Source organism: Barbatula barbatula (genome assembly GCF_947034865.1).
Source record: "Barbatula barbatula genome assembly, chromosome: 18".
NCBI lineage: Eukaryota > Metazoa > Chordata > Actinopteri > Cypriniformes > Nemacheilidae > Barbatula > Barbatula barbatula.
In genome coordinates this window covers 7,563,431-7,577,515 of record NC_136781.1, presented here as the reverse complement: position 1 = coordinate 7,577,515, position 14,085 = coordinate 7,563,431, and the positions used below count along the sequence as shown (strand labels likewise).

Genomic DNA, 14,085 nt, shown 5'->3' with positions numbered 1-14,085 from the left:
GACACATACTCGCGTCTACAAATAGTCCAAAACGCAGGGCTGCAAGATATCCGACCATGTCACTCCTCTCTTAAGATCATTACATTGGCTGCCAGTGCACTACAGAATTGATTTTAAATTGCTTTTATTTGTCTAAAAATCATTAAATAATCTCGCTCCTTCGTATTTATCCGACTTTCATGACCCTTACGCCCCGACTATAAACTTACACGGCAAGGGGAAAACTCGTTTAAAGACCAGGGGATCCAGAGCATTCGAAGTGGCCGGCCCCACTCTCTTGAACTTGACACGGGTTTGGAACAACTTGTGGGTGAGATAATGGTGACAACATTTTTATTTTGGGGTGAACTATCCCTTTAATATACAGTCATCTGTTTTCACCAGAGCAGAGGAGCATAGGCCTCTTTTCCATTTCAATTTCAGAGAGAATAATCAATGTGCCACCCTATTATGTAGCTTGTACTGTAATCCATAGCGCGTGAATCAGCGGAAACGTGTATCTGTTCTTTTTTCCATTTCACACGTACGATCCAGATCTTCTGCACAAAATGAGTCATCAAAATCTCAGCCCTCGTCAGCTTTATTACTGCCTGAGCAATTACCTACTTTTCCCCCTTTTAAGAAATTTGTTTCAGCCACGGCTGTTCTCATTACCGTTCGCATCACAGCAAGCTCTGCTTGAATTTCTGTCAATAATAGAGCATTAATCAGTAGCTCGCTCTTGAAATTTTCGAGATATCCAGAGGTACCCTAACAGGGTCTGAGCGAAAGTTTTGATTGAGTTCAGGCGCTTGATTGCTTGTACAGCTGCACAATACGGCGTAATTACACATGGAAGTGACTGCCGAGATATTATCAGACAGTCATGGCTGCGTTGGCAGCTTTTGGGAGTAGACGGCGATAGTGGCGCACGTGGCGGAAAGCCTGACGGTGGCACTCTGTTGATCCCCATCCAAGGTGCTGTGTTAATTAGCTTGGATTCCTTCCAGAAAATAATTTGAGAGCTGTGCCTTTCGGTTTGATACAATTCAAATTACTTCCATGGTTTCACGTATACCCACTTTTTCAAATATTTTCATTTCCTAAAGGCAGAACTCCTATTCGGCTGGATGCGGTATGGATTTCTATTATTTTTATTCATGTTTGCCTGAAGGGAAGTGTCATTATTTGTCACTCAGGTTGTTTCGTGGGTGTGAATGGTAATGCGGAGTCTCTTTATTTCTTCTGTATAATCTACTGAACACCTTGTCCTTCAGTCGCTAAGTCACAGTTCATTGTCGTTGTCTCGAATGATGGAAGTACACAGTAAGTGGCCACCAATGACTTTGCTGAGGAATGATTGTAAAATAAAAAGTGAAGAGAAACTTTAGGCATTCTCCTTCACAGATCAGAAGTAATGCAGGGAACATAGCGGTCCAATAAATCTGTCTAGCCCTCCCGCATTGCCGTACACCCCAGGCTCTCTCTGTTTGTGCCATTTCCCAACGCTGATCTCCCTTGGAAATATATTTCCTTTTCTCCATCTCCCCACGGCAAGACATTAGTGCTCCATAAACCACCCGGAAAAAGATGCTCCCCATCCCATCCGGCCGTGTGCTCGAAAGCCAGAAAAGGCGGACCCGGTTGCTGTCCTGGCAAGAGAGCTGTCGTCTCCTGTTCCCAAGTAAAGTCCAGCTGTTAGGGACGATGTATGTAGATTGGCTATGGGACTGGAGAAAAAGTCAATCCTCACTAAAAGCTTACTTGCTATCTGCCTCCCAGCATAGAGCCAGGAGGCATGCAGAAAAGCATTAAATAAACATTAATGGAAGTGGGTTAGGGGAGATTTATTAGGAAAGTCTTTTTGGCCTTGCCTAAGGGAGGCTTGCACCATTTTATTCACTCATACAAGCGCACAGGTAAACAAACAAGGTAATTTACGGCAGGCTTTACAGGTGGCAGTGTTTGGAATTCACTCTCTGGCTTGTTTTCAGGTAGGGGGATTGTTTTTCACACTGTCTTGAGGAATTGTAATAATTTTTCATGTACTGAACACCAGATGATATGTAAAATTCTCTTCTTCTATGGAATTTCATTAAAAAGTTTTGTAAGCTAATGAGGATTAAGGGTGTTTTTACGCTATTTTGTCTTGTCAGAACATCTAGGAGTAATATTTTTTTCTCATATGGGGCTAAAGAAAGGATATTTTTATAAAACCCTATCCTTTCTGTACAGTGAGTATCTGGAGATACCTGTTTGTTCTTTCCTTTGAGGACAGCTGGAGAGAACCAACAGACAGTGCTTGCTTAGGAACAGGAAACGCGGAACGTTTCATCCAGGAACCTCTGTCTCCCACCCGTTATTTGAAGCAGAGGTGACACAGGTGACAAAAAAGCGTGAAGTATGTACTTGAAAACTTCTTACAGAGGTAAAGGGAAGGAGAAAGCAAGGGAGGGGGATAAACGCAAAGAAAAAGCAAGAGAAACGGTCGAAGGGATTGCTTTCGGAGGAGAATGCAGGGCTGATATTGGGGCGTGCGTGTCAGCCGTTGTCAATGTGACAGATCTTTGATGTGGAAATAATAGCCGGTGAGGGCCCGGCCCAGTCCAGTGGAACTACGTATGACCGTGATGAGCTGTTGTCAAACACCCCCACATCTTCTCTGACTCTCTTTCTCAAGCAGAAGCAGTGTTTTCAGTATCTTATCCAATCGAGACCAATCTTGAAAGCTGTATCGCTTGGGTTTTACGCTATTCATACCCATCATCTTAAACAGAGCTTGGTCAAACAAAAGTTATTAAACATTGCGGGGTTAAATCGAGCACATTGCACAACCTCTTGAGGATTGTGCCTCGATCTAGTTTTTTTGCACTTGTCAAAGGAACTAGTAAAACTCAGCCCCAAGGACAGAGATGAAAACAAATTCAGACATTATTGCAGCTATTCGGGCTTAAAGAGTTTCCATTCAGGCTTTAAGGACTCCTGCAGTGATTTGAGAGTGGAACGTATGTGTAGGCCATAGCAGAATAATAGGCAGCACAGGTACCACAGCACCCTTGGCATCCCAGATGCATCCACAAAAAAGTTTTTTTTCCAGTTCAACGCATAATCATCAGTGCACAAATGTTTCTTCATAGTTATTTTAGGATGAAGAGAACATGTTGTTTACAAGTTATAATTGAATCATATTTCTTTATGTTGTTTTATTTTATTTCAAAAATTGTTTATTTATTATTATTATTTAACAGCACACGTCTTTACTGTTTTTTTAATACTAACATATCTGTGTTGGATTAGTCAAGATGCTTGCTTGCTTTATTTTATATATATTTTATTTTAAATGTGTTAAATAATCCGACTCACATCCGAGCGGTTGATATGAATAGCTTAAATAAGATGGCACATATGGATTGATATAGCCTCTCTGTTGCTTTGAATGCAGGAAACAATTGCATGCAAATGGTGCTGTGTGCAGTTGAAGCACCTGCGTGTGGTGTGCTTCTTTATTAGCATGAAAAAAGAAAGTAAATCTTTATTGAAGCACGCTACCTGTTTGTTTATGTCTGTGTGTTTGTGCATGTAGTTTCTGAGACTGTGGGCGGTCCACTTGCATCTCATGAGCTGTGAGATAACGCATCCCCGACTGGAGCTGTCAATAGCCATTCACAGAGAGAACCTGCCTCCATCTGCTCTTTAAATTACAGAGCGCATCTCACACGAGGGTCCAGCGTGCGCTGACCTCGCTCTTGTTGTGCGAAACAATGAAAAGGTGGCTGCAATCAGCTGGTCCCTCCAGCATCTGTGTTAGCCCCCCGGCCTATGAATCTCTCCTCCGTCACTCCTCCGCTATCACTAATAGCCCAGCGTGCCAATGATTCCAAACTTAGATGGAGAGGTTATTGAACGGACTTGTTTGTCTCGCTTGACCTCTGCAGAAAGTGTCGGCCTTGCTCAATTTTCCACAGGTGACCTTCTTTTTGAAGGATTGGGAAAGGGTTTTAAAGGCTTTGTTGTCAATGTTTATCCTTCACCGTACAAGCCCATGTGCGGTGACAAGGCTGTAATGATACCAACCTTGTTTGTCCTTCCTTAACCGCTTTGTTCTCACGGCTTTGCCAAGCATTCCCGCGAGCAGTACGAGAAGCTGTCCACCATGCACAAGAATATGCAGAAGCTCTACGAGAGTATGGGGAGCTACTTGGCCTTCGACCCGCACGCTTTGAGCATCGAGGACTTCTTCGGAGACCTGGCTAACTTCCGCAACCTCTTCATGGTGAGTACAGTTGCCCCGCTAACTGTTTCGTCAAAGCATGAGAGTTTTTTTTCTGAATACTACACAAGGTTGAATAGCTTTTTTCTTCTCAGTATTGCATTTGTCTGTCTCAATCCAGTGTTATATATATTTCTTCAAGTAGGAATGCTTGAGGTAAAGTTGGTGAAAAACAGACCACAGGTCAGAGTTGCTGTGTGCAGTATTATGAAGTTAAAAACATTTTAGCAGCTTCTGGAATGTAAAAGCTAAATTATTTTCTAAACTTCTACTTTTTCTTCTCTACAAATATACAATTGATTAAGTGCATAGTTTTAAGTAGGACCGTACGGTTAAAAACTAATACATTTAGCCTTGTGTTTAGTGATGATTTAGCTTATTTTATTGCATTTGATAAAGACGTTTTTCTGGGCATCTCAATGAGAAGACGGAAGGACAGGCTTATAGAGCAGACTTAACCATACATAAAATCTGCTGAGAATGGAATGTATAATGTATTATCAAATGTGTGGCTGCCAAGCAGATAAAAGAGTATCTGAGCTTCTTATCCTTTCAGAGTTTCATTAACTTCTGTACAGTGTGTGTCGGATATCAAGACCACGCCTCCTCCCTGTCTCATATAAAAGATCACTACTTGGGGTTTAGGCAGGTAGCAATGGGGTATTGCTGATAGGATTGGGATTTATTCAGACAGGTGCTAAGACGGTATGAATATTTTTAGTAATTGATATATACACCCTCGGGAAAAATGAAGAGACCACGTTTTCATTTAAGCAGCATTTCTAGATGTATCGTGGTCATTCCAGTGTCTGTTGAATATAAAACCAAAATCAAACCTCAGGAGTGACATAAGGTCATCCAACAAATATTTTGAGTCCTATATACATTTACAAATATTGCGGTTGTATTGCTTAAAAGTGAATATGAACTTGTTTTCTTTGCAGTATTTGAGGCCTGAAAAAATACAGAGCATATTTTGTTATTTTTACCTATTTCTCCAGTTTTCATTTTCTTCAAATGAACACAAGATGAAACTGTATGTTTATTATACATTTTGGAGAAATATTGTTTGTAATTCACAGAATGAAACAAAAATCTATAAATAGTAAATACAAAGAAAAACAAAAATGAACAAATGTTGAAATGGTCTCAAAATTATTTCTGTGGCTATATGTATTTTTTAAATAATTTCTGATGAAATCTGCATTTTATGTGCTGTACATGGATTACGTTCCTATTGGCTGGACATTTAATGAAACTCCCTCTGCAAGAGAGCAAGATGTACAGTACAAAAAAACCTTCACTTGTGAAAAGAGCACCCTGGGATTGCAACAATTTTGAAAATGGAGCCTCAATATGGGCAAGTGAAGGGGGTTAGAACACCTCCACACAAAGCTTCCTGTCTCATGGGGCAAACCTTTTAAACGTATATTTAAGTGTCTCTTCATTTCCCCTGCTTCTGTCTGTATCAGAGATCCCTTCCAGCAAAAAAGTGATGTGATGACATGATGTCCAGAAGGTATGCTCAAAGTCTTCAAAACCCATTACAGTGAATGGCAAGGTCTCCTTGTCTGAGGCTCTTCTCACAACCCTCTTTCACAAGCACATCTAAAGACCAACTTTTATTCCTACTGATCAAAGTCTAGCAACACATGACACGGCGCTCCCTCAAGTAAGCAGCGTTGAACGCCTGTAAAAGGGTCATCTGTGGAAATAAATGATTCTCTCAAGCGAATAGCTCATTATGAATAAGTTATTACTGATTTAGACCTCAATGCTTGGAAGAGCAGATCTGGCAGGGAACGAAAACACAGCTGGATGTCCAGCAGCACCCCGGATATTCCCACTGTGCCAACATTTTACAATTTTTTATATTTATATAACATTTTCTTTGTGGGTTTTATCTCTCTTTTGGTTTTAAGTGCATGGGCGAATATATTTTTTTGCATTTCTTATCTTAATGTTTCTTTCTTTCATTTGACTATTGTCTTACATCTCATAATGTTCATTTCACCCATACTGTATGCTTGGCGAGTCATTTAAGGACAAACATCAATCCTCACAAATTTCTCACATTGGCGTATGGTAAATTGCCTGCGTGACACATCCATTTGGTGGGACGAAAAACACCGCCTGACAGGTCTCATGAAGCTCACACGGGCATGCACAAACCCACACATAGATTAGAGAATCCATTAGCTATATTTCTTTTCAGGGTCAATAGAAATGAAGATTTGATTTCAGCACGCAACATTTTTTGGAAAGATTTGGACTGTGGTGAGAAACAGAGAGGGAGAGAGACTGTCTTGAGGATGTCATTTAAATGACTTATCAAAGCTAAGCAGATGGAGATGAAGTAACAGTCTCACTTGTTAATTGAGTGAGCCAATGATTAGACCAATAAATTTGGCAGAGGTTGAGCCATTGTGACGGGGCATGACAAACATGACTAAGCGAATCAATAGAGCACACAACTATGCCGTTGTGCGTTTGTGAAAAACAGTTGTTTGAAGGCAAACATTACCCAAAAATGAAAATCCAGTCATCATTTACTCATCCTCTTGTCATTTCAAACCTGAATTACTTTTTTATTTTGCACAACACGATAGATGGTATTTTGAGGAATGTCCTTTGACTTGCATTGGTTTTGTGTCCATACAATAGACGTGAATGAGTACAGGCGTTGGGCTGTTACCAACGTTAATCAGGATATCTTTTTTTGGTGTTCTGCAGAAGAAAGAAAGTTATACAGGTTTGAATGACAAGAGGGTGAGTAAATAATGACAGAATATTTGTGTGAACTATCGCTTTAAGAGTCGTTGGCTTATCTCATGTTGGCCTCTTAAAGGTGCTTTATGTTGCCATAGAACAAATGGTGGTTCCATAAAGAACCATTTAAAATCCAACCATTTTTTATAGTGGAAGAATGTTCTTTAGATTATGGAAATGTAAGAAAGAAATGGTTCTTATAAGAACCTTTGAGTGAAGGGTGATTATTTCTGAATAACTGTTTGTAGCACCTTTTTAAAAGTGTTAAAATATAAAAAGATAGATGTTAGGAATGGAAATTGTAATGTATTGTAATGCCACTTCCTTCGCACAGCCACCCCCAGCTTGGCATCGATCGCTGTTAAACCCATTGGAGCGTCCCTTTAGATCAGTCTAATATTTGAATCAACACCCACATCCTTGGCCACTTTTTACTAAATTTCGTAGGCCTCTCACAGCCGACTGAAAAACGAATGAGAGGAATATGATCCCCAAAAATACTCAGCTCAAATATCATCGAATGTGTTTCAGTTAGTTAACATTCTGTGTTGGCCAAATAGGCCCATCTGTGGTGTAGCCTTTTTGGTGTGGCTTTCACGATGTCCATAGCCAACTATCTGAAAGGCATTAGAATGAGAGCTGAATATATATGTGTCTTTGGCTTAGATGGTCTTAGCAAAAAACACAGATGAATTATGGAGAACGTAGATGAGAGGCGGTGTATGGAACACGTCTGCTCAGATATTCTGTGGCTGGGCAAACAGGAGAAACTACAAAGCCACCTCCACAACGCGGGATTGGAGCAGGAGCATGTTTCCTCAGTGTCACTCGGCAGCACATGTACCCTGTAAATATATTTACAAAGACATCTAGTCCTCGGTGGCTGCCTGGAAGGACACCATCCTATCGTGTGGTTGCCAGAGTGCATAAGCACACCTGGGGTAGATGGAGTCCATATTGGCAAATTTAATTCCACCGCAATCCTTCTCACAGAGTAGCACAAACAGCACTATGGACCGCAGCCCACCGACTGTTGCCTTACCAATCTAGAGATCACATTGGCCATCACACCAAAGCACATATTGTTTCGCACGAAATGTGCTTCTCCCAGGTGGGGACATTGTGTTGATTGGTGTTAGACTTAAATGGTTTGTTTATCATCATCTTTCATATTACAAGAAGTTGTTTATTCATCCAATTTTCCTCACACGGGTTGAATGTATGTGCGCTGTTAACATTACGAGCGTGTCCTTTAATAAAATTGTTTCCTTAAAGGGATAGTACACCTAAAACTGAAATTGTCATTTACTTCACCCTTTGTCATTTTAAACCTGTGCGACTTTCTTTCTTCTGCAGAACACAAAAGAAGATATTTTGAAGAATGTTAGCATCCGAACGATGGCGGTACCCGTTAACTTCTATCGTTGACAATGCACAAAAGTCAATAGGTACCACTGTTGTTTGAGTTTTGTGTTATGCAGAAGGAAGTCATACAGGTTTAAATTGACAGGATGGTGAGTAAATGATGAAAGAATTGTGAACGATCACTTTAAGGTCGAAAAATGTTCAACCCATAATTTCTTTAGGACGCATCGCTGTAGGCTGTGCCATTGAATTATAAGTAAAGAATGTCGCTATTTACAAGTTCTGGACATTCCTGTTAAGTTTCAGCTCGAGATTTGCATGTTGTCGTCCTTTAAAGACATCCAGATTAAGCGCTATCTGTCTGCTTTTAAATAACCCTTTCTGAGTACTCTAATTAAAACCAAAAAGAGTTTTAAGGGAGACTTTTCCCCCTGTAATCAGCTCTCCTAATGACTTTGGATTATTAAGTGTGTAAACACGATTAGCCAGCCTAATTTGCCTTAACGTATTGATTAGTGGCCACCGCTGACAACCACAGGACTTCCTGTGGATTTCATTCCTTCCTGTTTGTTTCATTTTTTCTAAACTAACCTTTACCTTTCGTTTGCATAGAGCGCATCTGCAACAGCAAGATATCCGCAGTCCTTGACAGAGAGCAAGCGATGATATGTGATCTGAATTTGTAGCAGCGAGAAGCACTGTGACCATAAGAAACACATTTGAAACTCTTCAAAGGCATTGTCAGCTAGCGAAACTGGATCCGCAATTTGTGCGTTTGATTGTCATGTCCGAGGATTGTGTCACATACATGCACGTGTAAACTAACCGCAAATAGGCCACCATGCTTCCTTCTTTATGCTAATGCCGTTCTGGTCTTTGTAGTTGATGATGCGGGTGGTTTGCCCTGGCAAGATGATATTCAAAAGCAAACCCTCTGGGCATTGTTTATCTCATGTAAAGCTTCCTAATACCTTGAACACAATTAAGAAAATTGATAAAATCATAAACGATGCCCCGGGCTAATTGGGATCAAGCACAGGGTTTGGGGAACAACATGTTTGTTGCCATGGTAATTGAGGTTTTTGCATGTTTGATGAGGGGGAGATAATTACGTCGTGTAATCGTGTTGGCGGTAAGAATTGTTTTGTTTGTTTGTTTAGGAAACTTTTGCCAGCATGAATTGTTTTTGTCGCTATGAATAATTGATTTTTCAATTAAGGATTTTACAGAGTTTGATGCTATCTCCATTTTCAATCCCAAGATTGAACTGTCATCTTTTGTAGAACCATGAGCCAATGACTTCATAAGACTTCGTTTGAAGATGTGAATTCACAATAACAGGAAGAATTGTTTATGCTAATGTTTGTTGTCACTCAGTGGCATGAATAGATGAATATAGAATTCCCGGTCTCACTCTTTGAAGGACAGCCATATGCATGCTGACTCGATTACTTTTTTATTATTACAAGTGCTCTGTTTATTCTTCGCTGACTTAAAGTTGTTTTGCAGAAACATGCAAATTAGTAAAAGGTGCCTTTCTCTCTCTTTCTCTTTATCTCGCTCTTTCTCTCTCCCTTCCATACTCATGCTGCCTCAGCCATTGGTGCACATCCACACTTACCCATATCGTATTATAAAACACAGTAGATATCTGTAGAACCTGAAAACAGCTCCACTATTGACCTACGCAATGAGCTGTACTTTCCTTCTCCTTCCACACTTTACCCAGAATCCACATGTCTCAGCACCGAACACGACACGTACGTCTGAAACCCTAAGGGAGCCGGAAAGGGCCAGACTGTCGACACTCATTATGTCGCACCGAGAAGGAACAAGACGCACACACATACGCATACACAAAACCCTAATATCTCTCTTGAAGGCAGAGACTGTCAGGTTAGTGCTACAGGCCTGGGGTGAAGAGACCTTTGCTGTGTTGGAAAGGTTATGTAGAAGTGGCTTATTCTCTCTCCTTCAACGAGTCTCTGTGCCCTCTGCGTGTTTCCGTCCAGCTTTCTCTTCTCCTTCCATACCACCTGACACCTTCGTGGCATTTACAGAGGAAGAGAGAGGGCCGGGGAGACTGATATCTCTGCGTCTCAGTATACAGGCCACACACCCACCCACTGCTAGGATGCCTTCAACTCATGTCGGACCGATTGTTCTTGCCAGATGAGTGCACGCCGCCACAATCTTGCATTTACCAGCGGGGAACTCTGTAGTTTCCTTGAGGCCAGATTGGATGCGTGTCGATTGAAATATCGCAGTGGAAGATAATTGATATCGATCACGAGATGTTGTTCATTCACTGTGGTAGCCTGAGAATGATAAAATACATAGATAAAGCATCAATTATGCACCTAATGTGCATCATCGGAGAAAAGAAGTGATGCTTAAAGCGATTAAAAAGCGCTTGTGATTGTCAGAATGCAACTCGGAACTTTGCAAGAGGACTCAAAGGCGTGAGGTGAGCTTTATCCCGGCACGCAGTCATTGCAAGCTGTCTTATCTGGCAACATGTTAATGCTTATGGAAATTGTAACTCAGTGGGGACTTCACAGCAGTATCAGGAGCCATCTAGATGTTCAATTAGACAATCTCTGTCTGCTTCCTCTAGTTTCACTCTGTGTTAGTTGAAAGGCTGCATCTCTGTTGTCTGTTTATAAGCAAGCACAGATGGATCCTACAGACTTTACCTTGGTGTTTTTTTACATGGTTTTTGGAGAAAAGTCTGTAAAATGCTGCTATTTTATCCATGACAAAATATATACATTTATTGATACAATAAAAAATACAGCCAAATTTGCAATTATTCAGCATTTCTAGATTTATTGCGGCCAGTCAAGTCCAGTGTCTGTTTAATTTCAACTAAATCAAACCTCAGGAGTGACATAAAGTCATCTAACAGCAATGTGAAAGACAGCATGACAAGACACGTGAAAACTGTGATAAAAATATTTTCACATAAAAAATACATTCTTTCACTTTTTCTAAATACTGTAAAACTACTGTACGCATATTAATGTTGTGTTGCTTAAACGTGAATATTTTCTTTGCAATATCTGAGGTCTAAAAAAATATAGTGTATCTTTTCTGTCATTTGACCTGTTTCTCCACTTTTCATTTTCTGCAAATAAATGCAAACAAAAACAATAATTTTAACATAATCTTTGAAATGGTCTCTTATTCCTATTCTACGTCTTTATATTCTTATTTTGTATTAATATGTAGTATTGAATGACATTTTGGTACTTCAGATCATAACAGAAGATATTATATCGGTCAAATTAACTATTAACATTACTAAAACTAAATATATTAAAGAAATTACATTTCAGAAAGTAGACAGTAACACAGCTCGGCAAAAGTGTTTGTTGCATAGCAACGTTCTGTTGCAGTTCCATGCCATGAACTATGTCTTCTAATGTGAGCATGTTTCTGAATCAAGTATATTCATTTTTCTTCATAAAGTAACATTTAAATAAAACATTGTGTTTGTTCATAAATATGATATTGATTTCATAAAAAAATGGGTTGTACTCTGCTTCACATTGCCCTTCAGTACATCTTCTCATAGCACAGTTTCTCTTTTTTATTTATTTTTTGCTTAAATCAATAGGCACATGTGTGACACATTTGAATTGTGTGTGGTTTTACTCTTCTTACTTAAAATCAAATGCTGTGCGAATTGTTTGTCTTTGCATGTGCTGTTAAAACTATTCTTGTGGACGCCTCATTCTTATTTCCCCTCTGATCTCTCTCTCCCTCTCTTTCTGACAAATCAGGATGCTGTGAGGGAGAACCACAAGAAGAGGGAGATGGAGGAGAAGATCAAGAGAGCCAAGCTCGCAAAGGAGAAGGCTGAGCGTGAAAAGCTAGAAAGACAGCAGAAGAAGAAACAACTGATTGACATGAACAAAGGTACGACACTCGTGGCCCTCCGGGGCCGACTGCAGCCTGGAATGCGATTTCACACGGCGCTGAGCAACGCAGGGGTGGCGGCGGAAGGACAGGGCCACACTGTAGCTGCGAAAAATCACACTTTTGACTTCCTGCTCTCATGCGCCGAATGCACAGGCAGCTTAGACATCACTGCAAAAAAAATTTTTTGCTGGATAGTGCTTCATTTAGTAACTGTCACAGTGTCAGGATAATGAAGACATCTGTCAGGTAAATGTTGATGGCAGTGATGGTAATTACAATGCCAAACTCACCAGTGTTAAATCAAGCCAAAACAAGAGGGATTTCAGATGCAGGAAGCGATAAAGACAGATGCGATGATAACATGTTTTCTGTCTTTTGTGTTTAGTCGTATAACATAATTATAAGCATTCGCATGTCCTACGTTTCCTGGTTCTTTTATGTCACTATGTTTCCACAAAAAAGTGGCCTGGCATTGTGGTATGATGTTTGAGGACTGATCACCAGGCTGACAGGCGGCTGCTAGACAGGATGTAGGTCACATGTAAAGATAAGCATCTCAGGTTCAATGCTTTTGTAGAGCAGACAGATAATGGATTGGCAGATTGCCTTTGGCCTAGTAAATGGAGTTGAGAGTCAAATCTTAAGTTCTTCCTGCCTTGTTTGGTTTCCTGTATTATTCTGAAATAAAAAGAGGCCGCTCTCACAATACCTTAATTCGGTTTATATTATAGAGAAACTTGTTGGATATGAAGTAGAAATTGTACGGCCCGCTTCAATAAATGTATGGTTCAATCAGGTTTTAATAAAGAACGAAAGAAATGAAAATATTTCAAAATGCTTAATGCAGCTTGCGAATTCTCGCTACCAGACATGTACAGTTCTCAGTACACTGCGCTATTCTGATCCTTAAAATGAGACAGAAATTCCTGCCTCTGGCCAAAAGCTTCTTACACAAGCTACCAACTTAAAATGTCACACTGTGTTCGACACTTTACTCTGGCCTCGCGTTTGTTAAAATGACATGTAGAACTCGAGTTCGGTGCTGTTCTGCGGGATGACTGATGCATGCTAGTTTCTAAAGAACTGACCGCAGTGAATGTTGAGCTTGGAATAAAGCAGATGGAAAGACAGTTGTTAAAAAACTCTCCGGTGCAGCAACGAATGCTTTACTTTTCTTTGCCATGGGTTTCCCTGTTTCAGAGCCCATAATAAAATATACAGCATTTTTTTCAGTTTATAGAGATTGTTTTATTTTCACCTGCGGAAGGAGAACGAGAAATGACTATGAGTAATATTAATGAATATATGAATACATGCATGAATAAACAAATAAATGCAGGAATAAATAAATAGATAAATACATGCATAAATGTATAACTAATTAAATCGATCAATCAATAAATACATGAATGCGTAAATAAATAAATAAATTTGTCAACAATATGAACTTAATTTCTACATTTATTTAATTCTGTATTTCTAAGTCTGTATGTTAATAAGGTGGGCGGCCCTGTTCCTCTCAAAACATGATTGTTTAGCTCTAGTACCGCCGCGGCTACTACTAGCCCTGTTAAAGCTGGTAGGTGTTTTAGAACAAATATCATTGATCTTCAACTTAGCGACTACCTTCTGTTTCGCTTGGAAGGAAGCACACATGCTTTAGTTCAGTTAAGTGATGATAAGGATTTTGACCTTGATTCAGATGCTGCCTCTTGAAGAATGGCTAACCAGGGGTTGTGCTCGACTTTTTCATCGTCCCTCATTTTTACGGACAGGCT

The 14,085-nt window shown here is 40.1% G+C and overlaps 1 protein-coding gene across 10 annotated transcripts in view; it reads left to right on the top strand.

Annotated features, from left to right (window-relative positions):
• Positions 1–14,085, top strand: part of diaph2 (diaphanous-related formin 2) — a 364,217-nt gene that overhangs the window by 295,519 nt on the left and 54,613 nt on the right. For all 10 annotated transcript variants that reach the window (XM_079480319.1, XM_079480327.1, XM_079480323.1 and 7 more), the window contains 2 exons: positions 4,088–4,252; positions 12,169–12,304. In XM_079480319.1, coding sequence (XP_079336445.1) covers positions 4,088–4,252; positions 12,169–12,304 — 301 coding nt within the window. The remainder of the gene's footprint in view (positions 1–4,087; positions 4,253–12,168; positions 12,305–14,085) is intronic.